This window comes from Gekko japonicus, unplaced genomic scaffold (assembly GCF_001447785.1).
Source record: "Gekko japonicus isolate JY-2015 unplaced genomic scaffold, Gekko_japonicus_V1.1 scaffold299, whole genome shotgun sequence".
Classification (NCBI taxonomy): Eukaryota; Metazoa; Chordata; class Lepidosauria; order Squamata; family Gekkonidae; genus Gekko; species Gekko japonicus.
The window spans coordinates 510,161-538,003 of record NW_015170896.1 but is presented as its reverse complement, the minus strand read 5'-3'; the positions used below and the strand labels follow the sequence as shown (position 1 = coordinate 538,003).

The 27,843-nt window shown below is 49.4% G+C and overlaps 2 protein-coding genes across 7 annotated transcripts in view; one reads left to right on the top strand and one right to left on the bottom strand.

Moving 5' to 3' along the window:
- TEAD2 (TEA domain transcription factor 2) overlaps positions 1 to 9,445 on the top strand; it is a 27,352-nt gene extending 17,907 nt beyond the window's left edge. For 3 of the 6 annotated variants that reach the window (XM_015418563.1, XM_015418564.1, XM_015418565.1), the window contains 4 exons: positions 1,123 to 1,290; positions 4,554 to 4,709; positions 5,802 to 5,957; positions 8,167 to 9,445. In XM_015418563.1, the coding sequence (XP_015274049.1) occupies positions 1,123 to 1,290; positions 4,554 to 4,709; positions 5,802 to 5,957; positions 8,167 to 8,280 (594 nt within the window). In that variant the 3' untranslated portion in view covers positions 8,281 to 9,445. The remainder of the gene's footprint in view (positions 1 to 1,122; positions 1,291 to 4,553; positions 4,710 to 5,801; positions 5,958 to 8,166) is intronic. The other 3 variants (XM_015418567.1, XM_015418568.1, XM_015418566.1) reach the window with 3 other exon arrangements.
- A 1,184-nt stretch (positions 9,446 to 10,629) lies between these two features.
- On the bottom strand, positions 10,630 to 27,340 carry CD37 (CD37 molecule). Its single transcript, XM_015418536.1, has 9 exons — positions 27,181 to 27,340; positions 24,490 to 24,564; positions 24,250 to 24,322; positions 23,785 to 23,909; positions 22,439 to 22,513; positions 21,398 to 21,502; positions 19,741 to 19,944; positions 19,561 to 19,644; positions 10,630 to 12,521 (listed from the first exon to the last, which is right to left on the bottom strand). The coding sequence occupies exons 2-9, from the start codon at positions 24,553 to 24,555 to the stop codon at positions 12,444 to 12,446; spliced, it is 810 nt and encodes a 269-aa protein (XP_015274022.1). The 5' UTR covers positions 24,556 to 24,564; positions 27,181 to 27,340; the 3' UTR covers positions 10,630 to 12,443.
- Positions 27,341 to 27,843: the final 503 nt, after the last annotated feature.

The following is a 27,843-nucleotide window of genomic DNA, read 5'->3' as shown; positions in this document are numbered from 1 at the left end:
CCCCCCCCGCGATATCCGGCCCGTGCGACCAGGGCCTCTGGCAGGCATAACTCATCAGAAAATAAAGGTAGGAGTCTCAAAATTGGCCACCAGCTTCAGGAGGAGGATGGTGGCACTTGCAGTGCCAGAAATGAAGGGAATTGGACCATCCTGGCATAGATTAACTTCCAAATTTCCCTTTGGTATTTGCAATGGAAGCATAGCTTTACTTATGCCAGCAAGGGTGAGCAGCACAGGCAGGGAGGGTGAAAAATATCCCTTTTGTGACAAACAATTTCCCTGACCTAGCAGAGCCTGTGTGGTGGAGTGGTTAAACTTAGAATTCCTGGTTGGCAGCAAAAAAAGGGAAGAAACTGACAATGCACTGAAATCAATAGAGTTAGACTGGAGTAACTCCCTGTAGAACTGCACTGTGATCCACTTTTGGAGCCAGTTTGGTGTAGTGGTAAGGAGCATGGACTCTAATCTGGGAGAACCAGGAACTGGGATACCCAGGGGCACACCAGCAGCTGCATGTGGAGGAGCGGGAAATCTTCCTGTTGCTTCATACAGTGTCACTGCAACTCTTTCAGCGGGAGGCAGAACTGTGCATTCAGTATTCAGGCTCCTGTTAAATATCATGATTGCAATGAGGACTGGGTCTCGGGGAGCAGGCTTGGGGCCCCTGTATGGGAGAACAACACTGACCTATCTTGCAGCGTTGTTGGCAGATATGCCGAGAACATAAGCAGAGAATGCCTTTTATGCTCATCAGGTGTTGTAAGAATGCTGAATGTTATCTGAGAAGTCGAAAAGCCAGGCAGTCATTGTCACTTTGCATAGTGTGTCACTCATGAAGCTGCCTCCTACTTGGTCCGTCGAGGTCAGTGATTGTCTATTCAGACTGGCAGCGGCTCTCCGGTGTCTCAGGCAGAGGTCTTTCACATCACCTCCTGCTTGCTCTTTTCAGCTGGAGATGCTGGGGATTGAATTTAGGACCTGTCAGAAGCAGAGACTCTTCCTCTGAGCCACAGCCCCTCCCCTTCTGCGTCTACAGAAATCTTTGCAATTGCAACGGATGGATCTGTGCAGGTATCCACAAGTTCCGTCTTTGACTTTGGTCCCCTTTGTCCTCCACAATGTCAGCAGCAGCATCGTTTTGTGCACATCGATTCCGCGCCTGCCACGGACTCACCCCTGGAGATGGTGGACGTGCGCCAAATCTACGACAAGTTCCCCGAGCGAGGAGGCGGGCTGCGAGACTTGTATGACCAAGGCCCTCCCCACGCCTTCTTCTTGGTCAAGTTCTGGGTGAGAACCCCTCAGATCTCTTTCCGTCTCCTCTCCTGAATCCCTAAGTAATAAGGAGGCCCAGCAAAGAGGCTGGTGACACGACATGGACGCTTCCCCATGTTACCCACCTCAACCAGTAGGTTCAGTGGATTGGTTGGGGAGGAACTGAGCAGGTGAGCAGATTTTGAGATGTTCCAGATCACAGGGAAGTGCTTGGCCTGCCCCAAGATTTATTGACTGGTGGGAGGCAGCAAAAAAAGGGAAGAAACTGACAATGCACTGAAATCAATAGAGTTAGACTGGAGTAACTCCCTGTAGAACTGCACTGTGATCCACTTTTGGAGCCAGTTTGGTGTAGTGGTAAGGAGCATGGACTCTAATCTGGGAGAACCAGGAACTGGGATACCCAGGGGCACACCAGCAGCTGCATGTGGAGGAGCGGGAAATCTTCCTGTTGCTTCATACAGTGTCACTGCAACTCTTTCAGCGGGAGGCAGAACTGTGCATTCAGTATTTTTTTTAACCGTTTATTTTCAAAAGTTCTCAGGGGAAAAAATATAAACATTTCATCTTGTTAGATTACACATATTTTAGAGTTGTTAATCCATATTTACATTCTTAACACATAATAAAAACTATTTATTTCTTTATTAGTCTGGTACATGTTTTATCCACTCATATACCCTAAATCACCTTTGTTTTTGACAATTATGGTCTTTATCTTGTAGTATTAAACTCAAGTTGTCCATTTGGGCTAACGCTAAGAGTTTTACAATTAAGTCCTCTTTTGAGGGTAATTTATCTGTCTTCCAGTTTCTAGCCACTAATATACGTGCCGCAGTTATTATATATACTATCAAGTATTTGTCTTGTTTTGTATAACCTTTTGGGATCATATTCAATAAATATATTTCAGGCGATAGTTCCATCTCTAGGTTCAATATTTCAAAAATAATTTTTTGTACCATTTTCCAAAACTTAAGCATTTTACTACATTTCTACCACATGTGGTAGAACGTCCCCACGTTTGCTTTACATTTCCAGCATCTGTTAGACGCTTGCGGATAACACGTAGCAATCTGTGTATTCAGTATTTCCCACTCCTCCACATGCAGCTGCTGGTGTGCCCTTGGGCCAGTCATAAGTTCTTTCAGAGCTGTTCTCTCATGGGCAGTCCTCGAAAGAGCTCTCTCAGCCCCACCTACCTCATAGGGTGTCTGTTGTGGGGAGGGGAAAGGAAAGGAGATTGTAAACCACTCTGAGACTTCTTCAGGTCGTGGTGGGGGATAAATCCAATCTTTTCTTCTTCTCTGCTCTTGGACTGGAGTGTGAATCCCTTCTCACTTGTGGATTTTGTCCCATTTTGCCCCACTGTAAGACGTAAGGCCTCCTACCTTGCACAGTCCTTACCGAGAAGATCTATTTATTAGGTTTTGCACGCTGGCTAATTGAAAGCAGCGCTAAGGATCTTCCCAGCAATGAAGAACTTACGCATAAAGCTCAAGACTCAAATTTTAAAATAAGAATATTATTACTGTTTTTTAAAAAACATTGCATCCATGGTTGAAGGATTGGTTAGAAATTATCTCTAAAGTCAATCCAAAGACAGAAGTATTAATTTCAACATCAGAACCTAAGCCAGGGATGTCAAACATGTGGCCCGGGGGCCAGAACCAGCCCATTCAGGGCTTTTATCCAACTCGCAAGCAACTGGTGGAAGAGAGGAAAGGCAGAAGGCTGCTGGGGGGTGGGGGAGCAGGCGCACAGGCACACACAGTGAGCTGTGTGTGGTCAAAGCTGTCAAGAACTTAAAGGAAATGGCTAGCGGGCGGGTTCGGTATCCCTTTGGAAATACCTAGTCTTGCATTTGATTAAACACATTTATTGGGGCTTCTGTGGATTCCCCAGTAAATCAATTGCTTTAACTCCTAGGAATCAATTCCTTTTGTTTGTATTTTGAGTAAAAAATAATGTCATTAATTAGATTTGCCTGTGTTGTTTATAAAGTTTATATCTCTAGTACCTGGATTACATTTTATGGCAAACATGGCCCAGCCCAGCAAAGTAACTTTTATGTCAGATCCAGCCCTCATAACAAATGAGTTTGACACCTCTGATCTAAGCCTTGCTGGGATGAGCAAGATATGTGCCTGGTGGCCATCAGCTAAAGGTGGATACATATGTGCACACTCCGAACATTTTTATAGCCAGGGTCAGTAGGAGTTATTGAATCTGCATTTGCATGATGTGTGTGCTTAAAAGTTGAAGAATACCACACAGAATATTTGGAATGCCTTATAGGCTGAAACACATTTGGTCCTGTGTTTTAATGTGTTTCAAGGTTTTCAGCTTAGAGATATTGAATTGCATCATGTTATATAGATTCAGGACTTCTAAGTTCAGATATTTGCTACTTCAAGGGCAGAATGTGTCTATAAAAACAGGGGAAAGTAGAGTTTTAGTGCACTTTGTAATAAATACATATATTTTGTTTATCTCTCATAATTTTTTCTCACCCAGCCTTTGGGTACCCAACTTTGATGTTTATAAGGGCAGGGTCCCCCACCCCCTTCTGTTTTGGTTCTATCGTAACAATGGGCCCTTAAAGAACAACTTTTCATACAATCTAAAATGATTAGGGGATGGACCACTTTTCCTATAAAGAAAGGTTAAAGAGGTTAGTGCTCTTTAGCTAGGAGAAACAACAACTGAGGGGTGACATGATAGAAGTTTACAAAATTATACATGGATTAGAGAAGGTAGAGAAATAAGTACTTTTCTCCCTTTCTCACAATACAAGAACTTGTGGACACTCAATAAAATTAATGAGCAGTAGGTTTAGAACAGATAAAAGGAAGTACTTCTTCACCCAAAGAGTAATTAACACGTGGAATTCACTGGTGCAGGAACTGGCGGCTACAAGCATAGACAACTTCAAGAGGGGATTGGATAAATGTGGAGCAGAGGTCCATCAGTGGCTATTAACTGCAATGTATAGATAGAACACTATGTCTGGGCCAGTGATGCTCTGTATCCATGGTGCTTGGGAAGCAACAGTGGGAGGGCTTCTGGAGTTCTGGCCTCGCTGGTGGACCTCCTGATGGCACCTGATTTTTGGCCACTGTGTGACACACAAAGTGTTGGACTGGGTGGGCCATTGGCCTGATCCAACATGGCTTCTCTTAAGTTCTTATGTCAAAGCACCTGAGATGTAAGAAGTGTTGTTTTACACACCAGTCATGAAAAACGCTCTGTTTCTCTTTCATTTTCCCATGCCATAGGCTGATCTGAGCTTTCCCCTCCCCGAAGAAGAGCCAGGGGGCACAGGAGGGGCCTTCTATGGGGTGAGCAGCCGATACGAGGGCCCACGGGCTCTGACTCTGAGTTGCACCTCCAAGGTCTGCTCCTTTGGCAAACAGGTGGTGGAAAAACTGGAGGTGGGTGCGGGCGGGGGGGGCTCTCGGAGGGTGTGAGGGAATGGAGGGGTTGAGCGGGCAGTGGAGAGGTGGAGAAGAGCACAGCCTTACGGTTAACAGACACCAGCCCCATACAACGTAGCCCGGCGTGAATCCAAGCTCTGTAAGCAGACAAGCAAGAGAGAGCTGGGTGGAATGGCAGATAAGAGCCCAGCGAAGCCAGAATTCCTGGCTGCCTTTCTCTTCCCTTCATTTCTCAGCTTTGCAGCTGATTTTCCTTAAGAGTTGGGGAGGGAGAAGAGCAGTGGAGAGCACCAGCTGCGAAGCTGAGAGAAACAAGCAGAAGGGGATGGGAGAGGCAGCATCTTCTCCTTCCCTGTACCTTCGCCTGTGATCTCCTCCAGCTTTCTCTACAGGTCTTCAGAGGACCAGGATAATTCTCAGCTGTCAGAGCTCGGTTACACGGGACGGCACGTCTGGTGGCGAGTCGTCTGTGTAGCCAGGCTCTGAGTTTGGAGTTGGAGGGCTGCAGATTTGGGAATAGAAGGGCTTTCTCAAAACCTGGGCTTTAGTGCTGGAGTTCAAGACAAAGTAACCCGCTGTACCCAGAGCTCACATATTTGGTCTTCAGCAGGGGAAAGCTTTCCAGGTCAAAGATCAGGAGTTCAAGTCAGGCTTGAGCCCTGGTACGCTTTTTGGAAATTTAGATTTGCAGGAGAGATGGTTGGGGGCTAGCATAAAGACGATTTCTAGACCTTTAGCAGCATAGAGATGGGGACTTTGGGATTAAGGTTGTGGATCTGTAGTTTAGCCAGAGTGGGGACCTCGGGGAATCAAGAAAGTTCTGTGTTTGGGAAAGACTTTAGCCAGTTCTACCTTGGCGTTTGTGGGTTCAGATGGCTTATATCTCAAAACTGACCTAACTGGAATTAGAAAATGGACCCCACTGATATTCAGTGGAGCTTACATTCTAGTAAGTTTGTGTGGAATAGCAGCTTTGTTCCTTGGGAACCAATCCTCTTGTGGGAGGAAGAAGGGTATTTGAGATATTAGGGGGGTTTCTCTGCCCAGTTTGCCACTAACCATCCTGTTTCACTTGCCCCGTCTGCTTAGACGGCCGAGCCGCCCCATTGGGAAGACGGACGCTTTGTTTTCTGCCTGCCGCGCTCTCCGCTCTGCGAGTACCTCGTTAATTTTATCCGCAAACTGCGAACGCTGCCGGAAAAGCCAATGATGGATAGCGTGCTTGAAAACTTCACCATCCTGCAGGTATTGGGGGGCGGGGGCGGATGGGGAGGAAACGTCTTACAGTGGGACTTTGTTGAGGAAGAGGAAGGGAGCCAGAACAGAGATTTCTTGCCAGATTCAGAGTTTCATGTAAACAGAAACTGCACTCAAGAGAACGGATACAGAAAGCATCTCTTTCTCTCAAAACATCACTGATCAAAGGAGGATGAGGAGAACACTACTGCATTTTTCTTCCCTTTCTACCTGGGTGTAGAATGCTGGGAAAAGGCGCAGACTCTCTTCTGCCGGCAGCCACTACAGGTAGATGGGGCTGGAGAGGCTTGCTGGGCGTGGTCTTTGCTGCAGCTGCCTTTGCTTTCTAGAGGGAAGCAGCTACTGCTGCCTTATGGGGAAGCCTCATTCAACAGAGTGGTAGAACATTCAGGTGGTGGTGGCATGAATTACAACTTGCAGGTAGGGCCAGCAATTTTATTTAACAGTCCCCATGTTTTGTTTACAATGAATACCATAAATGGACAAATGTTTAATAAACTCGCAAATACATTAATCACAGCAAACCAGGACTAGGGGGTGTTCCAGTAACTACAGTAGAATATATAACAAGGCTGACAAAAGTAGATCTCAAGTAGCTTGTAAGTAACTTACATTAGGCAGTGTCCAGAAAAGGGGAAGGATAGTCCAGAGGGTAGCAGATCTTTACGTGTAGAAGGATGAAATCCACCCGTAGATACAAACAGAGCAGTATCTGAAGGGACGTTTACAAAAATCGTTTTGCTCCAGTATTCCCCATGTTTTAGAAAGCGTTGAAGAGAACGAAATCAGCATGCTAGAGTACACACAGCGTTGCCTTACACTGAACCAGACCATTGGTCCATTGAAAGTCAGTATTCCCAGCTCAGACTGGAAGTGGCTCTCCAGGGTCTCAGGCCAGAGGTCTCACGCAACACCTCTTAACTGACCCTTCGAACTGGAGATGCCAGGGATTGAACCTGGGACCTTCTGCATGCCAAGCAGATGCTCTACCACTGAGCCACGGCACCTTCCCTAGACAAAGGCTTGTATGCAAACTAACTACCTGTTGTGGTGCTGTCTGGACACCACGGTGAGAAGTACTGCAGTCAGGGCCGGCTCACTCACTAGGTGAACTAGGCGATCGCCTAGAGCAGGACGGCCCTTAGGGGCACCAAACTGCACCCGGACCCATACTCTGGGAGTTTCTTGATTATTTGTGTTTTTCATTCTTCCTAAAATGCATTTATTTTTTTTTTGTTTGGGTGGGGGGTGGGGGGGGGGGGGGGGGGGGGGGGGGGGGCGCAGAAGGGATCCTCGCCTAGGGTGCAAAATAAGCTGGAGCCGTCCCTGACTGCAGTCCATTCAGCCACCTTCGCAGTTCATGCTGCCCGTGCAGACCAGACTTATAACTACTGGCTGCTGCTCCTCCTTCTCCAGGACCACAAGCGTGAGGCAAGGCAAACCAGACGCGGGAGCTTCTCCAGCTTTGTGTGTCTTCCACGGCCGCTGCCAGAACAAAAAAAAAATCTGCTTCCTTTCCCAGCATTCCAAAGCAAGCCAGTAAAGTGTAGCCCCCAGCTTGTGAGCTGGCCGAGTGTGGAACTTGGAAGAGCCAAGAAGGGAAAGTAAATTTGGGTGGGTGTCCCATAACTAAATATGGTTTAAGCGGCTGGGTCTTACAATAACAGAGGCCGGGCAGGGCTTTTTTTGTAGAAAAAGCCCAGCAGGAACTCATTAGCATAACTGGCCACACCCAACAGCAGAAACGTATTATCTTATTAGGCCACACCCCTGACAGCACAGGTCCTTAGCATATGAGGCCACATCCCCGTGTTGCCAGAAGTGTGCTCATCCAGCCACACCCACCTTTTGCTTCTTATTCTGTTTACCTTGTTTGTTGTCAAAACCCAGGGCCTTTTTATAGCAGGAACTCCTTTGCATGTTAGGCCACACACCCCTAATGTAGCCAATCCTAATGAGTTTCTGCTGTTGGGTGTGGCCTGTTATGCTAATGAGTTCCTGCTGGGTGTGGCCAACTCGGGAGCCAGCCGGAACTCCGTTCCTGTGCGTTCCTGCCCCAAAATAGCCCTGAGGCCGGGAGAAAACAAGATCCCTGGGTAGATCAGCGGGGCTGGGGCAGATTCCCCGTAAACCGAGTAGCTCTAGGAGAAGGCCATCCTGTGACGAAACTTCTGCATGAATCTTCCCCCTACAACAGGTTTTGCGGGATCAAGAAACTCAGGAGTTGCTCTTGTGCGTGGCCTTTGTGTTCGAAGTCTCTGCCAGCGAGCGGGGAGCACAGCACCACATCTATCGGCTGGGCCGGGACTGATGGAAGGTTTACCTCAACGTTGGCGTGACCTGAAACGGGCCACCCTCCTCTTGACAACACGTGCCAGGACAGTAGACTGTGTGAACTGCTGAGCCTTCTGGGAGAACCTGTTTCTGTCCCCTGGCAACCATGGGGGACCTCCAGCAACCAACGCGGTCAACAGCCACCTCCCTTCCCTGGTTACAACAGGGCTGACGGTCCCTACTCTACAATGGCTCCTGTTGTTCAGTGGACATACTCTCTGCCACAGCAACAGCTTTGGAGATCCTGGCCTGGCTCATGAAGGGGGTTGGGCTTTTGGCCGATCCTTGTCACGTAGGATGGGAGCAGTGGATAACCTATGTGGCCCCTCCCCGATGTGTGTGGGATGGGTTTCACACTCCACAGTAAGACACACCATTTCTTAGTGTTGCTTTATAAAATGGGCGAAGACTGATGCCATCCAGCAGAGAGGGAGAATTTTCTGGGCTGGATCACGTCCGGTTGCAAGCATGGATTTACGTGACTGACCGGCTCTGGATTGAAAAACAAAAATCTGGCACACAGAGAACTTCCTGGCCCTTTCTGTCAGCCTTTTTAATGAGTCATAGACATGCTTGTTTTCTCTGCATAGAGAACTTTATCCCATCATTGGTGTGTGTGGGGGGGAATCCCATCGCAGAATGAAGTGACACAGCCCAGCTCTCACTGCCTAAGAAGACATGTACTTTGGCCTGATTGAAACATGACACTGACGGTAAAAGTAGAAGAGCGAGATTTGAGTCCCGTCGCACCTTAAGAGACCAACAAGCTGGGGGGGGGCTTTTGAGAGTCCAAGCCCCCTTCGTCAGATACCAGGGTAGAAGTCCTTAGTCCTGGGCGTTCGCACTCAGCCTGCAGCTCATTGAAACTGGTCTGCTACATGTATGTCATGACTCAGGTCATGTGATGCCAGCCATGCCTCTTTAGTTAAAATATCAGGCCAACACCTACCCATGTGCCCAGTCCCTGACGTGCCACCCAGGCAAGGTCTCCTAAGTCAGGCCTTTTTGTCTCGCCAGCATCAGAGTTTAAATGGGGTCTAAGAGGGGGCAAGGGAGGGAACACTTGCCCAAAGCTCGAGATGGCGATGATGCAGGTTGTTTTAAAAGGGAATGTGTGCCAGACCCAGCCGGGGTTCACGCCCTCTTCAAACACTTGCCCAAAGCTCGAGATGGCGATGCAGGTTGTTTTAAAAGGGAACATGTGCCAGACCCAGCCGGGGTGCTCTCAAAACTCCCAAGGCTGCTCCTGTCTTCCATCAGTGGCAAAGATGAAAATGTGATCTTGCATAAATTTTATTTTGACAGAACGTGGGTGTTTGAGTGGCTTCACAGCACGCTGCAGCGAAAAGTAGTTTTGAGGTGTCCCCACTGCAATACTTGTCACGAGAGCAGAAAGAGAGAAGATCCCCTTCCAGCTGTACCTGCTGTAGGGTTGCAGTTCTCACTCTGGTGTTGGTTGGCCATTTGGGATTGAGGGCTTTTTTTAGCACTATGTGCAGTCTACCAGAGATACCCTCTTGGATCCATCTAATCTAGCATCTGGTTGCTGTGGAGGGCACAGAGGCCTTTCCCCTGATGCTGTCACCTAGCAGATGCCTTTAGAGAGTTACTGCCTTGGGGCATGAGGTGATGTATTCTCTCTGAATTGGATTGCTCTCCTCTTAAAGGGGGTCTGTCCCCTGGCATCAGATTCTGCACTTTTACTGAGTTTTGAACTTGTCCTTTCCAAGGACTGATTTGGCCAAGCAGTATATTCAAGCAGAAGGCTCTTTTATTGCTGAAAGCAAGCAAGCGGGCAAATCTGACCAACCAGAGTTAAGGGGTGTGGCTCTTGGTCCTTCAATGGAAGTCATCCCTCTGCCTATCTCTGGCCCCGGTCACACGGAGCATTAGGCACGCTAGAGACAGAAGATAGGCAGATTTTCCAGGCGCGATCTCACCGCCACATCTGGGAAGCGTAGAGCTCCCGTGGCTCACCCGAGGCTTCACTCCTAAGATGTGCTGTAAAAAACTAGTACCTCCGAGGTACTAGTTTCCAGACACCACGGGGCAAGGGCGGGCGTCAGATCATGTTTCCGGTGTTAGCTCGTGGCATCCGGGTGCCAACGGCGCATGTGAACACTTAGGTTAAAAAAAAAAAACACAACCCCCGCGGCGGTGCGATCGGCACCTCCCCCCAACCACGGGACGTCGGCGGGACGTTTGATCCGGCTGTCGCGCGGTAGTTCGCTCCAGGGCAAACAGAGCCACGCCTCCCCCCCACAATATCCGGCCCGTGTGACTGGGGCCAGTGTTGGTTCAGCCTTCTATGGCTCCACATACAAACCAGTACCACAAACGATCATTTGTGGATCTATTTTTTTTATTTACAAATGAAGACTACGTTACAAAAAAATCCAAATACTGTTAAAATGACAGAAAACAGCTAAAGAGAAGGGTGAAATGATATATGTACCCTGTTCCACCCCCTATCCTTTCAAAACCTGTGTGGTCCTTTCACAATGCCACCATCTTAACCATTCATGATTACCTGCATCCGTTCGTACATATCTTAACTTTTACAAGTATGTGCACCTGTCACCGTGTGGCTATTAAGGTAGACAGAAGACAAAAAAAAAAAAAAGCTTGACAAACAGTTGCTCACCCTAGCTTGGAGCTCAACAAGAGCAGGCCCATAACCCTTGCCGAGAATGTGATACGGGAGCGCGAGGCCCTATCAAAGTCTCTGGGCAAGCACCAGTGCGCACATAGCCTATGCAAGCAAAGGCTTTCCCCTGTATCATCCAGGTCACAGTCTCACTCCTATGAGAATGTGGTTATGGATCTGCTCCTGCGGCTGAACTAGAGGAAGAACCCTTTGTGTGGGAGCTGACTGTACCCCGGGGTGTTTCTGCACACACGAGGAGCTGTGAGCGTGTGCATGCATGGTAGAAGCGTAGGCAAAGGGCTGTGATGGAGCAAAAACATGATGGGAAAACCTTTGTGACAAGTCCAATAATCTTAATATGCATATCGGCAATTACAAAAGGAAAATAGAGGGAGAATCTGGGGCCAGAAAAGGGCCTTACAGCTAGGAATGTTTAGAGATGGCTGTAGGGAGCAGGAGGGTGAAGTTTAAAACTGGGGCATTTGAATCGTTTTCCTCTAGGCGCTGGTGAAGTCAGGCTGAGGTCAAGACCTTATGCACTGGCATGGCGTTAAGGAGAGGTTCTCCCCATGTGCTGGTCCCAGATTGGGACACATTCACAAGACTCCTCAGGTAAACCTCCTGTCGCCTGTAGCGCACTGCACAGAAGCCCAAGCACCAAATAAGTGGTCCAGCGAATGCACCCTGGCCTCAACGTTCCCACTTAAAAGCAAGGCTCACCAGCTGGGGGGTCATCCTTTGTGTTTTACTACCTCTCACTGGAATGTCAGCTATTTAAAAGGCATGTGTTAAAAATCAGATTGCTCTCAATACCGAAAGAAACTTAAAAGAAGGAAGGTTACAGGCTCCTGCTGGCAAGAGCGGGGGACCCCCCCCCCCAGTTTATCATGGTAGATTATTGGGTAAAAAGACTAAGAGCTAGCAGACGACCCCACTCCGACTTACCCAAACATTTTAAAATACTGATGTGTGTATACTGCTTTGAGACGTCCCGTTCTGCAGCTTCCCAGTTTGAATGTGATGAGCCATCGGGGACTGGCAGTGGTAACCTTGCTATAAAACAAGTTTTCTTCACGCTGAAGCAGGCTCCATCTCTGACGGACGTTAAAATGCAAAACAGTATCACAGTGCGGGGGGGTACCGATTTGACTTTGGAGATAGTCCGTACATTTTTGGGGGGAAAGGGTTTTGCCGGTGAATCAGGAGTCATATGTTTGTTCTGTGAAGAACTCGGCAGGTTTTGGCAGGTTCCGTTTCTTGCTGGGGCCTGCAGGTCTTGAAGGTTTACGCTTCATTTGCCAAGACAAGGTTAGACTCAAACCCACACTTTGTACCAGGGTGAATATAAAACTAGGCAGAGAAACCTGTTCAAAGTACCTCGCAGCCCAACAAGCGCTGCTTTAAACTCCTGTGGTGGAATGCGTGAACTGGAAGGAGTGAATTCCGAGGCAGCCCTTAAAAGACGGAGAATCCGGGAAGCTGAGATGTGTCTCCTAGGAATAGCGGGCGAGCTTGTCGTAGTTGGGCCCGATGGTCTTACACAGAAACATCGATAGCGTCATCAGGAAGAGCTGTGGGGGGGGGGGAGGTAATTAAGAGGGGCTTCGGGGGGGGGGGGGGTGGGAATTAAGAGGGGCTTCAGTTCCATCTTTGAATCATTTCTGATATCAGCAGTATCAATATAATCTATGTCAGTGATGGCGAACCTTTTAGAGACTGAGTGCCCAAACTCCGACCCAAAACCCACTTATTTATCGCAAAGTCCCAACACAGCAATTCAACCTGAATACTGAGGTTTTACTTAAGAAAAAACAACTCGTACATTAACTTAAGATGATCCAAACAAAGTAAGGAACGCAATCCCAAATGCTTCATTTACTTAAAATTATTTGGCAGAGAATTTGACACTTTAATGATGGTCTGGGCCTGGCTGGGGCGATGGCACGCGTGCCCACAGAGAGGGCTCTGAATGCCACCTCTGGCACCCGTGCTGTAGGTTCGCCACCACTGATCTATGTCATCCAAAAGGGGATTCATCGGTGGGACGCCACTCATCCAAATGGTCAAGCCCACAAGTTATATCAGGGAGGTTATCACATTTTGTGGACGGCTGCGTTTGTTCTTTGAGTCCCAGAAGAAGGGGAAGGAGTCCATTCCCCTCTTCCCACCACCTCCTTTCACTGTTTTTTTACAACCAAATGCTGTGTAAATCCAAGGCCAAATACAGAGGAAAACCTTCAGCAGCTACAGGACACATTCCTTGTCTGGAGGGTGATCCAAACCTCTCATTTTTCGAACCGCGGCCCCAATGAAGTAAACCGTTCCTACCACCACCACCCTCTTTTTTTTCCAGATGAGGCGTTTGAGGCTGGGGGAAGAACATGTGTGGTATGTTAGATTTATAAAAGTGGCTCATTCTGAACCCGCATCTCCTGGATAAAACACTGCCTAGCTGACTGCCTGAGAGCTCAGTCTGGGCCGAGCTTGTCAGGACTTGGGAGCTGAGCAGGATTGACCCTGGTTAGTACTTAGATGGGAGATCGCCAAGCAATACTCTCTCTAAGCTGTGGAGTCCTGTGAGCAAAAATTCTGCTTTGTGAGCTACTGGGATTAACGTGAGCGAGTGATTTGGCTACTGCATGAATTAGGTTGCTCTGGAGCTGTCTTTCCTGAGCTAAGACAAAAACGTGTGAGCCGGAGGCTAAAAAAGCTGTGAGCTAGCTCACACTAACTCAACTTAGAGGGAACAGTGTCGCCAAGAAAGTGCAGGGCGGCTACATAGAGGCAAGTGATGGCAAACCATCTCTGCTTGTCTCTTCCCTTGCAAACGCCATGGTCCTGAGGGTGCCGTGAGTCAGTTGCAACTTGATGGCGCCAACCTAGCAGTTCGAAAGCAAGAAACTGCAAGTAGATAAATAGGTACCACTTCAGTGGGAAGGTAACAGCGTTCCGTGTGCCTTGGTGTTTAGTCACACCGGCCACATGACCACAGAAACGTCTTCGGACAGCGCTGGCTCTTCGGCTTTGAAATGGAGATGAGCACCGCAACCCTAGAGTCGGACTCGACTGGCTTTCGAGCAAGGGAGCCTTTGCCTTTATTCTGAGCTCTCCAGAGCCCGCTCTAGCTCCATTTCCCTCTCCTATCTTGCACACAGAGTCAGGAGGTGGCTGGTACAAGCACACCATGCCTGCAAGTTTACCCCGTGCTGCTTTGCGGCCCACAATATTCTTTGCACAGGCCTGTCTGTACTTCAGCCGTGGAAGCAGCAGGATCTACCGAACCCAGGATTTGCCTGAACCGCAGTGATTCAGGAGGGTGTGTCAGTCAGTGCCCCCGCAGGGGCTGCCTTGTGCATGCCCAGTCCTGGCTGCCACTGCTCTTCCTGTTCCACCCTGTGCACAGGGTCATAAGGGAAGAGGGCAGATAGGCCAGGGCTGCCAGCAGCCACCCTGAGCGGCTAAGAAAGATACCAGGTCACTGATGACGGGGGAGGGTCATGAGAAGGCATTCCGAGGGCTGGCTCAAGCGAAGGCGTGGCTTGAAGGCCAGGAACGGTATCAAAGGATCTGTGGTGCATTCTTGTTTTCTGCTGCTCTGGGGAGGGGGGCAAAAGATCATCTTAGAGCTTGGAGACAACAGTGGAAATTAGTTACCTGCATACCCTGACCAGGACGGCCTAGGCTAACCTAATCTCCCCAGCTCTCAAAAACTAAGCAGGGTCAGCCCTGGTGAGTACTTGGATGGGAGACCACCCAGGAAAACCAGGGTTGCTATGCAGAGGCAGGCCAACCTCTCTTCCTCTCTTGCCTTGAAAACCCCTGCAGGGGTCGCCACATGCCGGCTGCTACCTGATGGTCCTTTCTGCCACCAATTAGCTGTATGGAACATCTCTGTCCGCTGCCCCAATTTATAAATGGATGTGGCATACAGGAAGAAACCCAGAATTTAATTTCAGGATCGGGAGGAGGGTCCTGTTTGTTTAAAAGCAAAGCCACAGCATGACTTACGACAAGGCCCCAAAAGCTCAGAGTTAACTTGCATCCCTGACCTCTGACCTGTAAACCCTTCCCAGATGCGAATGGGCAGGCAGTAATTACACAGCAGGGGCAAGGCAAATGCACTCTAGGTACATGCAGAGGGCTTAGCCTCCGTTTTACTTGCTCCAGATGTGAGCTCTGGAATCCAGAAGAGGTGGTGTCCCTGACTGTTTGCTTAAGTCCTTCAGCAGATAAGGATGGAAAGGGAAGAATAGGAGATAAAGGGACTGAATAATGCAGTACACACTTCAGGGAAGGTAGTTATTAATAGTACTTCTTGAATTAAGAGCCCTCCCTGCCGTGTTTATCCCTCCAATGAAATAACCGCACTGTGAACTCCCTGTTGCCTTGCAGGCTTTTAAAAATGCCCTTTATTGCTCTCTGCTGTTCGTTGTCTCTCTCTCTCTCTGTCTCTCTCTCTCTCTCTCTCACTACTTCTCCCAGCCGGCTGATCAGATCACTGCAACTGCACTGCTGCCCAGTCCAGGGCCAGGTCAGATCCTGAGTCCTCTCCTAACTTCCTCTCTTAACCCTTCGAGGGCATCAGAGCTCTCTTCGCCAAGCGCAACAGATGCTAGGTACATGCCATTCATCTGCAGGGAGGAAAGGGGAGTAGTTGCGGGGGGAGGTGCCGATTCAGATAGGTACACAGCCGCTAAATCCCCAATAGACCCGGCGAGAAACTCTCGACCCCCACCCCACCCAAAACCCCAACTCCTGTAACTGCCTGGAATAGTTACCTTGCCAGTACTCCAGGTAAATGTCCCTGTGCCACAGGAAGCAATGGGTTAAAACAGACCGGGAGGGGGAGAGTTACTACGCAGAAAGGCCAGGAAGGAGCTTGAGACAGGCGCGCATGCACTGGCTCTGGAGCGTGTCGCTTTGTAGAGCCGACAACACCAACCAGCGCAAAAAACGAACAGCCACACACACTCGGAGACATGTCTGAAAGTTTGTATTGGGGCGGGGCAGGGCAGGGGGAATCCAGCCGCCAAGCTGAGCAGACAATGCACAAAGCCTGTATCTGCTCAACAGCTGGCTTTGGCCTAGCAAGTCCAGGGAAGCTGGATGTCCCTGTGGGATGATTCACACTAAACCTTTTTCGGGCATGTTCAGTTCACGAGATAAAAGGGCCCCAACAGACCAGAGACGCAGCAGCTGTTTCTAGCAGGAGGCAACGGTGGGGAGAGCAGGAAGGATGGTGGGGAAGGAAGTCCCATCTCCCCGCTCAGGCGACACCTAGATGACAGGAGTCGGAACATTTTCCAGGGAGGCATGGGAACAGGGGCAGAACACATGCTGAAAGCCCCGAGTTCATGAGCTGGCACCTCCAGTGAGAGGATCTCAAGGGTTGAGAAAAGTCTCTGTTTGAGACCACAGAGAGCCCCTGCTAGTTAGAATAAAGAAGAAGAGGTTGGATTTATACCCTGCCCTTCACTCAAGAGTCTCAGAGTGGCTTACAATCTCCTTCCCCTCCCCACAACAGGCACGCTGTAAGGTAGGTGGGGCCGAGAGAGCTCTTTCGAGGACTGCTCTTGAGAGAACAGCTCTGAAAGAACTTGTAACTGACCCAGGGTCACAGGAGGAGTGAAGAATCAAACCTGGCTCTCCCAGATTAGAGTCTGTGCTCTTAACCACTACACCAAACTGGTATAGCAGCCAGTACTAGGCTAGGGGGACCAAGAGTCTTACCCAGAAGGCTGCTGTTTCTAATGCAAGAGTTCGGACTTGCTTGGTCTCTCCCCCCCCATCTCTCAATCTGTGGCTGAGGACACTGTTCGCTTCCCTGCTGAGATCCATCTTGGATTATCAGCCGTGCATGAGAGGGTCTGTGCATCAGTTCCTGGCTTTGCAGCACTACTAACAGCTACAGTTTGCTTTCCCAGATGATCAGTGTAAGCACGGAGTTTAAGTGCAGTTCTCTAAAACAACTGCTAGTTAGGGAAAAAAGCCACCTCAGGGCCACCCCCCATCTAGGGACGAAATCTCCATGCATGGCCCAAGTACACACACAAAGCCAATACCAGGAAACAGAGACTTTGCTAGTCATCCACTTTGCAAGTACACAAACTCAAACACTGCAAAAGGGCCTGAAGATTGTTGCCAGTTTCCTGGCCCCCATACACCTGGCAAAGTTAGTGGCTTTCCCATACATGTATGGCCCATACAATGGCCATATATGCACCATCCATACAAAATGCATGGGGGGGTACCCACCATATACCACAGGTATAAAGCATGCTAGAAAGCTAAACATATCCATGCATATATATATATAATATAGTCACACTCCCATGTGCCACCTGCTGGGGAAGTAGAGTATCTCCTGGGAGCCACCACTATGCAAGTCCCTGTGCTCCAGCACGCTGATCAGCATCCTGCACCAGAGCTGCAGGAACTATAAGAAAGGTTTAAAGCAGGAAGGAGAAACACCCTGCCCACCCCTGCACACACACATTCTAGAGCAGAGGCCCCCAACATGGCTTGTGATTGGCTGTGCAGATTCGGCAGTGGCTGCCTCCACAACACCAGGCTCTTCACTGTGTGACTGAACATAAGCTGTGTCCATGCAAGGAAATATTTGTAAACACTATATTCATTTTAAAAGGCATCCTGTTAAACAGAACTTCCACCTGGAATCTTGAAGAGTTATTTATTAGAGTTCTGCGTAACCTCCCTCCCTGACATCTTGCGGTTGGCTCCACCTCCTGTGGCAGCCATTTTGTGTTTGCGCTCACCACCCTGTGTCAGAATCCCAAAGGTCCTCACAGCCTCAAAACGGCTGGGGACCCCTGCTCTAGAGTCAGCCGGCAGGGTCTAGAGGCCAAGACTGGGATTGTTCTGTAACCACCTCTTAACGGTTTCTCCTCAGTGACCCTCTCTAGTGGCACACTCCTCAAGGGGCAGCATCGACCCATTTCCCATTCTGCTTGAAACACCATCTGATGGCTGCTGTAGGGAGTGCAGCCACAAAGAACCCCTCCTCTCCCTTCTAGTGCCTTTTTTGAAGAAACCAATGATGGAAAAACTCTAAAGCTACACACTGTCACCAACTTTATTAGCAGCTCTGGTCTAAAACCTCACCGGTTTCCCGTTTTTAAATTTTCAATGCAAAGTAGTAGTAGAAGAAGAAGAGATTGGATTTATGCCCCGCCCTTCACTTGGAGTCTCAGAGCGGCTTACAAACTCCTTTCCCTCCCCCTCCCCACAACAGACACCCTGTGAGGTGGGTGGGGCTGAGAGAGCTCTGACACAAACGGCTCTTTGTCAAGGACAGCTGTGCCAGAGCTTGTGACTGACCCAAGGTCACATCAGCAGGTGAAAGTGGAGGAGTGGGGAATCAAACCCGGTTCTCCCAGATTAGAGTCCGTGCACTTAACCACTACACCAAACTGGCTCTCAGTACGTAGGGGTTTTACCACAAAGGGCCTGAGGGACACCACTCCTTACCTTTCCAGAACTGCAGCCAATGGCAGCTTTCCAGTTTTACTAGACGCTGAGGCTGTGGGGTCCCCTCTGCTCTTTTCCTGCCTTTACAGGGCCAACGCTCAGGGCTGGCCTCAGCATACCCTGAGGTGGGGCAACTGCTGGGGTCCAGGGCTTTCGGTGGGACCCACTGCCACTCTGCACACTCAGTAACTTTCGAGTGCTCCATCACCCGTACTCCTGGCTGCACATGCTGCTCAACAAGCCACCGGAGAAAGCTGTGCTGGCGCTGCATAGTGGAAGCACTCCTGGTGTCCACAACAGTGGTATTCCCAGCTGCGCTCACTGCCCAGTACCAATAGGGAAAGGGCATCCATGTGATGATTCTGAGTAGCTACGACTGTGGGTAGTGAGAGGGCTTGTGAGTAGGTGGGGGTCATGCAGGTGGGCAGGAAGGAAGGGAGTCATGAGTGAGAGGACTGGTGGTAGGGAGAGGGGCTGAGGTAGGGTTGCCGTTCCCCAGTTGGGGGCGGGGGATCCCCCGGGTTTTGTGGGCTTCTGCCTGTTGCCGACCAGCTGGTCAGCGGAAGAAAAACACACACACCCCAAACAGTGACACTGTGGGAAAATAAAAATGACGTGCTTACGTCACCCAGAAGTGATGTAGGCATATCAGTGCCATCGTGGGGGGACACTCTGGTTTTTGGGCAATACTCAATGGTTTGAGGCTGATTTTACCATAGAGTTTTGCCCAAAAACCACAGCATCACCCCCGATGTGCCTCCATCACTTCCAGGTGACGTAGGCACACTGTGCAACATCACTTCCCGCTCCCAGAACGTCTTCCCCATCTCCCCACTAGTGTTTCCAATGAGCCTAGCAACCCTAGGCTGGGCACTCTTTGCCCAGGGCCTACCCAAACCTGGAACTGGCCCTTCCAATTCTATAAGGGTTAGTAGGACTGCCTGCCTGGCTTTCTTTAGAAGCTAGCACCCCTACTGGAGGGGAGGGGAGCTGCCAGGTGAATGGTTCTAACAGATATTCACGGACAGAGCGACAAGACTGCCTCCTCCGCTTACGCAACTGCAGCACTGTGGGAGAGCCTAGAGCCATGCCAGCTTCCCAGAGCAAATCCACATCTCTTACCTCCATGAGAGCAATTCCAAGACAGAGTCCCACAATGGTGATTATATTATTGGCAAGCCAGTTCTGGACGTTGGCCATGCAGCCCTACAATAAGGACAAGAGTGTGTTAAAAAAAGGGACTGAGTGAGGGAGAACGAGGGGGTTACAAATTTCTCCTAGAGCCACGCCCATGCTACTTACCTCCTTGTAGACGGGCCACTCTCCCTGGGCAACACAGAAACCTTCAGGGCGCTCTGGAGGCTTGGGGGTCCCTGTGTTGTTGGTCAGCGGCTGGCCAGCCTGAGACCGGTTTCGGCAGGAGCAAGGATAGATGGAGGAGCCATTGCTGGCCACCACATGGTTTTCTCGCCAGTCTACATAGGAATTCCATCCACAGCACTGGAACTGGGGGGGGGAAATGCGGAGCAGGGATCATGAGGAGCAGAAGTCGGGGAAGGTCTGAAATGCGAGCCACGAACAAGGTCGCTGCTAGCAGGTAATAACCAGAGGGCAAACATAAATAAGAACAGACAAAGACACCTTCTACTGAAACAGACCATTTGTCCATCTAGGTTGGGGGGGGGTCTCCAGCATCAACACCTTTCCTGGCACCTGCCAAGTGTTTTTAGAAAATGGGCAGGGCTTTTACCCAGCAAGGCTTCTGATTGGCCACTGGAGCTGATTGGCTGTGCAGATTTTTAAAAACACGGCTTTGTCAGCAGTTGCCACTGCACAACAAGGATCTTCACTGGTGACTGAAGTGTCAGCAGCCATTTTGTGGATAGCTCCACCTTTTGCGGCAGCCATTTTGCGACTGGGCCCACAATGCTGTGTCAGGATTCCAAAAGTGCTCACAGGCTCGGAAAGGTTGGGGACCTTGATGTAGCTGATCAGCACGGTCTACTCTAGCAGCTAGCAGCTCTCCAACCTCTCAGCTCTTTCCCATTACCTCTGCCTTGCAATGCTGTATATGGAGAGGTCGAACATTAACCCAAGAGCCCCTTCCCCAAGGGGGCAGAGAAACCTGAGGTGCACATTGCTCCTGGAGTATCTTACCTGCTCCTGTACAACGTCCCAGCTCTCCTCCTTGGCTGTGCAGATTTTTAAAAACACTGCTTTGTCAGCAGTTGCCACTGCACAACAAGGATCTTCACTGGTGACTGAAGTGTCAGCAGCCATTTTGTGGATAGCTCCACCTTTTGCGGCAGCCATTTTGCGACTGGGCCCACAATGCTGTGTCAGGATTCCAAAAGTGCTCACAGGCTCGGAAAGGTTGGGGACCCTGATGTAGCTGATCAGCACGGTCGACTCTAGCAGCTATCAGCTCTCCAACCTCTCAGCTGTTTCCCATTACCTCTGCCTTGCAATGCTGTATATGGAGAGGTCGAACATTAACCCAAGAGCCCCTTCCCCGAGGGGGCAGAGAAACTTGAGGTGCACATTGCTCCTGGACAGGGCTTTTTTTGTAGAAAAAGCCCAGCAGGAACTCATTAGCATATTAGGCCACACACAACAGCAGAAAAAATATGCATATTAGGCCACACCCCTGACAGCACAGCTCATTAGCCTATTAGGCCACACCCCACATGTTACCAGAAGTGTGGTCATCCAACCACACCCACCTTTTGCTTCTTATTCTGTTTACTTTGTTGTCAAAACCCAGGGCTTTTTTTGTAGCAGGAACTTCTTTGCATGTTAGGCCACACACCCCTAATGTAGCCAATCCTAATGAGTGTCTGCTGTTGGGTGTGGCTTATGCTAATGAGTTCCTGCTGGGCGTGGCCAACTCAGGAGCCAGCCAGAACTCCATTCTTGTGCGTTCCTGCCCAAAAATAGCCCTGCTCCTGAAGTATCTTACCTGCTCCTGTACAACATCCCAGCTCTCCTCCTTATCTGTGAGTGACCCGTTCAACTTGTAATTTTGAATTATCTCACCAACATAGACTCTGACTCTCACATGGATCTGTGTGGTAGCAGAAAAAACAGGATAAAGGAAGGTACCTCACAGTAGCACCTTGCCCCACCTCCAAGACAAGACTCACAATGCTCTTATGATCTCTGTAGCAATATCCCAGTTCCCAAGCTGACTTGGCCAAATAGGTCCACAGGGCCTAGGGATACCAGCTGTTCCTTTACCAGCCACCTCCGTTCCCCACATGGAAGAATACAACTACTAAAACCAAGAGTACAACAATCCCCTTGAAACCCCAGCCACTTTCCTTTTGGATTCCCAGGTGGGGCCCGGAATTCTCTCAAAATTACACCTGATGCCCAGAAATCAGTTCCCCTGGATAAAATGGCTTCTTTGCAGCGTGGATTCTATGGTATACCATAGAGCCTAGGAGAAACGTCAGTTCCTCCCCACGCACCACCCCCACATGTCTAGGAATTTCCCAAACCAGTTGGCAGTTTCCTTCCCCTTGTGCTCCACCCTCTTCCCCATCAACGAAACCCAAGAACAGGGACAGGGTGCATGAACAACCTCTGTGTACCTTGGTAATTCTCTCCTCACTCAATTTCCCTAAGCTGTAAAGGGAAGCAAACTGAGACCGGACATACAAAAATGTAAGGAAAAATGTAAGGAAAGAACCCCATAATTTCTCTGTGTGCGCAGATTGGCTTCCATTCTGTGTTGAAAACTAAGACTGTCAGACTAGGATCTGGGTTCAAATTCCTACTCTGCCGTGAAGTTTACTGGGTGATCTGGCCCAGCCATTTTCTATCCGCCTCACCCGGCCTCACAGAGCTGTTGCGAGGAGGGGAGAACAATGTATACTGCTGCCCCTGAGTTCCTCCTGGGGAAGAGCAGGCTAAAAACATACTAAATAAATAGAGAAAGGTGTCCTTCCCATGGGATGTAAGCGCCTGTACTCGCAAGTTCCCTCATGGCATGACTCACCGTGTCGCGCTGTGTATACACCAAAATTCCAATGGCGATTTGAGCAACAAAGAGAAGCAGCAGGAAGGCAAAGTACTGTTGACAAGAGAAAGACAGGCCAGTGAACCTCAGGCACTTTGTGAGGGAAGAGGGGGATGTGCCTATTTTCTTTTTCTTTTAATTTTTACTACCGCCTTTTCAAAAAAAGGAGCCACGAGAGAAAAGCTTGAAAAAGCTAAATGTCATATTTAAGATGCTGTGATGTCTGTTTCAAAATATACACGTTAAACAGATACTACTACAACAAAATCCTAAATGTGCCAATCTATACAAGGAAATAAATCATGGAAGATTCCTGGGACTGTACCTAGGCAGGAATGGGGGGGTGGCTGGACAGAAACTCACATTTGCGTTTCCTACCTTGCAAATGTTCTCCCCTTACAAAAAGTCATGTATCTGGGAAGGCGATCTAACCTACACTGCTTGATATGCTAACTTTCTACATACAGGGATTATCCCCCACACCAGGACAGTATTCACACATGCAGTTTGCCACCTTCAGGCTGAAAAGACAGTGCCTAGGAACTCTGTGCCACATGATCTTCTGCTCATGTGGATTGGCTTCATAACAATATTCAGTACAGCAAGGCAAATATGAGGCATTTCTCTGTCTTCCCGATGGGAACTCAAGGTGGCTTACATTGGGGTATACCAGTGGGGTATAAGTGAAGTACCTAAATACATATAAGTTCGTTTCCTCTTGCAATTGTTGGGCAATGTGTTTCTGATTACATTGACTAGAGTCCCCACTCACTAAGGAAGCAATGTTTAAGCCGTTCATTTTTCTACCCATAGTAGAAGTGCCCCGTCAAAAAAAGTGAACTCAGCTTTGTAATCAACAATGGTGCAATGTTATAAAATGTGCCGGAGGAAGAATAAAAATAGTCCCATGAGTCTTGAGCAATGTTCCCTCTAAGCTGCGGAGTCTTGTGAGCAAAAATTCTCCTCTGTGAGCTCCTGGCATTCAAGTTGTGAGCGAGCAATTTGGCTACTGTATAAATTAGTCTCCTCTGGAGCCCTCCTTCCTGAGCTAAGGCAAAAATGTGTGAGCCGGAGGCTAAAAAACTGTGAGCTAGCTCACACTAACTCAGCTTAGAGGGAACACTGGTCTTGAGAGGGTTGCACTGTGACTGTGGCATTGCCATGAAGTCTACCCCATTCTTAATTCCTTGATGGCTTAATGGAATCTCTGTGTTCAGAGCCCTGCTTGTAGGAAACCCCGAACTCCCAGAATGCTCTGCTCTGAGCCTAGACCTCATTGACTGTTCCTAGGGAACTTTCGAGTACCAGCTCCCTACATTACTTACAAATCCCAGCATACACTTGACTTCTTTGAGGGAGCCCAGGCACCCGAGGAATCCCATCAGCATTGTGAGGATGCCCACCCCAGAGAAAATATAGGACCAGATCTTCAACGCAAAAACTGAGGACCCTGGAGAAAAGAGGAACAGACGCATCAATCCAAGCTGGCTTTGTAATATACTCAAGTTTCACTTGAAGGAATACTTCCCTGTCCTTCCCCCTTGCAGAGGGAGACTGGGGAATAATTCTGGATTATCAGATCATGTCCAGTGGAATCCAATGCAGGAAACCTAACAAACGTCCTCTCTCCCTCTCCCATGTGGAGCCCAAAAAAGAAAAGGAAGAGGAGCTGTCAGTGGACGGGTGGGAGCAATGGATGTTGGCTGGAGCAGAGACGCCTGGGTTGGTTGGTTGGTTCCCACTGGGCCTGGAAAGGGGCAGGTTAAGAGTCACAGTCCTTGGGAACTCACCTAGGGTGGATGCAAAACTATTCTGGTCAAAAAGTATCCATAAACCAAAGCTGAAGAGGAGGCTTCCAAGAATCTGGAGTTAGGAGGAGAGAACAGAAAAGGGGTGAAAACTCTAGGCGGTTAACTGGCTAAAGATCTACCGCAGTCCTCCCCCCTGACCCATCAAAGTGTGCCTGGGAATGGCCCCCGTAGGCCCACCTGACCAGGCCTCAGGCCTGCTCTCCCTAACCAAATACTCACAAAGAAGAAGACATTGAAGATGAAAAGGAAGTACTTGGTGACGCTGAGGCATCCTTTGTGGGACATGGTGCCTTCCTGTGGGGAGGGGCAGGAAAAAAAGAGCTGTCAAAGAGAGTGAGAGACATGCACACAAACACGAAATAGGAGTTCTGTCTGTTTTAGGTGGGGCCTGTTCCCGCCTCATTCCACAGCCATCCTGCGAGGAACAAGGTTTGTTTGTTTTTTTAAAAAGCCTTCCAGATAGATGAGGCCAAAGCCTCTTCCTTCACCCTGAAACCCGGTGGTCGAGGTCACAGTCGTGCTCAGATGGGTTGCTGGGGAAACACAAGCCCTCATCTTGGGGGGTGCCAGCTTCACTCAAGGCCTTGCTGGTTGTGGGGGGTGAGGAGAAGCAGCAGCGGGGCCCACCGAGGGCTCTCTGATCCAGGATTTTCGGTTATCTCTTTGACACCTGCTTTCAACTGATAGCGTGCCTCCACCCAGCCTTCCAGCCCTGTCAAGCCCCACACCCTGCCTAGCAGGGCTGCCAACTTTTCAACCGGCCCAGCCCGCTCTAGAGCCGCCACCAGCACCTTGAAATATTATACAGACTGCGCGGGATGATTAGTTTGTGCTCTCCAAAAAGTTTCACAGGCTGATTTTGGCACATTCAAGTGGCTCTTAAAAGTCCCCCCCCCCAAAAAAAAACCCCACAGGGCAGACTCTTTATTTCTTCCCAGCCAACTGGCAACTCTATTCCAGCCCAGACCTCCTATCCAAAACACAACATTTCTATTTGTCTCAAAGTGTAGACTCTGAAGCGGGCCTGTTGCCTCTGAGCCTCGGAGTTCAGATGCCAAGGCTTGGGGACTCCATTCCACACCTCAAAGAAACAATGTACAATATGATGAACCACTCTGAGGTAGCATCCATAAAGCTGGTGGTCAGGGGACTCAAGACGGCACAATGGCCTTTCTGGGACAAACAGCAGGACTTAAGTTTCCAAATTAAGACATGCAGGGGCTAAAAAGGAGACTCTCCTGAGATGCCGAAGCCCCCTACAACTTAATCTCACATGTCAACCGTTACTCTGTGCTCAAGAACACATACTTTGCCCATGCCCAGGGGCCATCTCCCCATACTTCACATGTTCCAGGTCAAAAGCTGTTTCAGAGCTGAACGGTGTTAGCAAAACCGCTGATGTCAACAAGCGACAGATAGAAGAGGAAGTGGTGGGTTTCGAAGCTGCCACACGTCACAGATTCTCAGAAAGATCCACGCAACTTCCTGGGGTCTTTGTGAGGATGACTCACATCGGATTTCACAAACGACATGGCTACCTTCAGCAAGGGACCTACGGACCAGATCCTCTAGCACTATACTAGTGGCTAAGCTACCAACAACCACATATATACCCAATAGCCCGCATCACACAGTGCCTCCATTTCTGAGCACACTTGCTAGTACAGTGCTTGTTCCATTGCAAGTACACTTCCCTATGAAGAAGCACATACTCTCACTTCTGTGTGCTCTAGGATCTGGGAGACCCAGGTTCGAATCCCCACTCAGCCATGGCGACTTGCTAGGTGACCCCAGGCCGGTCACGTGTTCTCAGACTAACCTACCTCGCTGGGTTGCTGTGAGGATAAAATGGAGGAGAACAATGTAAGGCGCTTTGGGTCCCCATTGGGGTGAAAGGTGCAGTATAAATGAAGAACATAAACACACAAACTCTTTGCCAGGCACAGTTCCTTGATGTACATTTCAGCATGCTCTGCCCAGTGTAAAATTTAGCCATATCATTTGTTCACATGCCTCTTCCGTGCCTCCTCACATGTACCCTAATTCAGGAAAGACGTCTCGAGGCATGCTCACCACAATGCATACAGAAGAATGTGTAATCCATGGAAACTTATGTAACCCCTGCATGACACACACGCTCATCCCTTCACAAGATTTTTCTCAAGTTGTACAAGCGATTCTCAGACCCTATGCACAAGCATGCGCACTCTCTCTCACAAACAGACAAAAACACACACAACACAGCCCCTTGCACTTACACCACACACCAGGATTCACTGACACATTAATTCTTCCTTGGGGGCACTTTTAATTAGCGCATATGGACCAAGTTATATTTATCGCCATGAAACACGTTTTTACCCCATGTCATTAGCAAAACACAAGGACCCTCGTTCTCAGTCCTTCCTTCCCAGATTGTGAACCAGAGATACATACATCAGTCCCCCTCACTTCACACAACCAGCCTAGCTCCCATTCCCCCCTACCTCAAACGACCCCTTCTAACCCCCACATACCTAACCACTTCAGGAACACAAGGACCCTCGTTCTCAGTCCTTCCTTCCCAGATTATGAACCAGAGATACATACATCAGTCCCCATCACTTCACACAACCGGCCCAGCTCCCATTCCCCCCTACCTCAAACTATCCCTTCTAACCCCCACATACCTAACCACTTCAGGACAACCAAGCCCCTCTCTTCTACTAGCTCTCCCCCCCGAAAGTGCCTGCAGCATCCCAGAGATACAATCTCTCACCCCATCACACCAATACGCCCCCACCCCAAAATCCACCCCCGCCCCCAAAATATGAAATGCCCTAGTCCCCGCTTTTTCCTACTGACCCCCAACTTTTCCTCCCGAGGAGGACTCCCCAGTAATCACGAAGATCGAGTCCCTGAACGGCTTACCCGGGCTCCTACACGCTGGCTTCTCACTTCTGCAGTTTCTCACGCTGCAAACCCCACTCTACCCCCCCGCCCCCTTTTTCCTCTTCCAAAGAGCAAAGTTTCCGACCAACTTCACTCAGCCACCTCAAGGGGCCCTTTCTCCTCCATTCGCTCCGCTTATTTTTCATTGGCTGCCAGAAAGGGGGGGGAGGCTTGGTGAGCGGAGGAGGCGTGGTTTAGGCATTAAAAAATTAATAGATTCCAGTCCCGCCCACAGCTTGTATTTTCCAGCCAACTTCCCCCTCCCCCACGCCAGGGCTGCGGACCTGGGTTTTTTTTAAGGTGGAACTTTTACTTTCCGGAGCTTCCACACGCCGGGAAAGTTCCAGCGGGGCAGCCCGTGCGGTTAAAAGGCCCCGAAACTGTGCAAAAGGGCACCTCGTTTGATGGCCTTTTTCCACCTCGCAGTTCAAAACCTTTTCTATACATATCTGCTGACTCAGGATGCATTTCAGGCATCGGCTGCAGTGGGATGTAACCCCTGCAGACTTATGCTTCCAGGGTGCAGTCTGATGAACGTTTGCCCAGGGTAGTTCAGTGTATCTGAGGAAGTGTGCGTACACAGGAAAGCTCATACCTTGAATAAACCTTTGTTGGTCTTAAAGGTGCCATTGGACTCTAAAT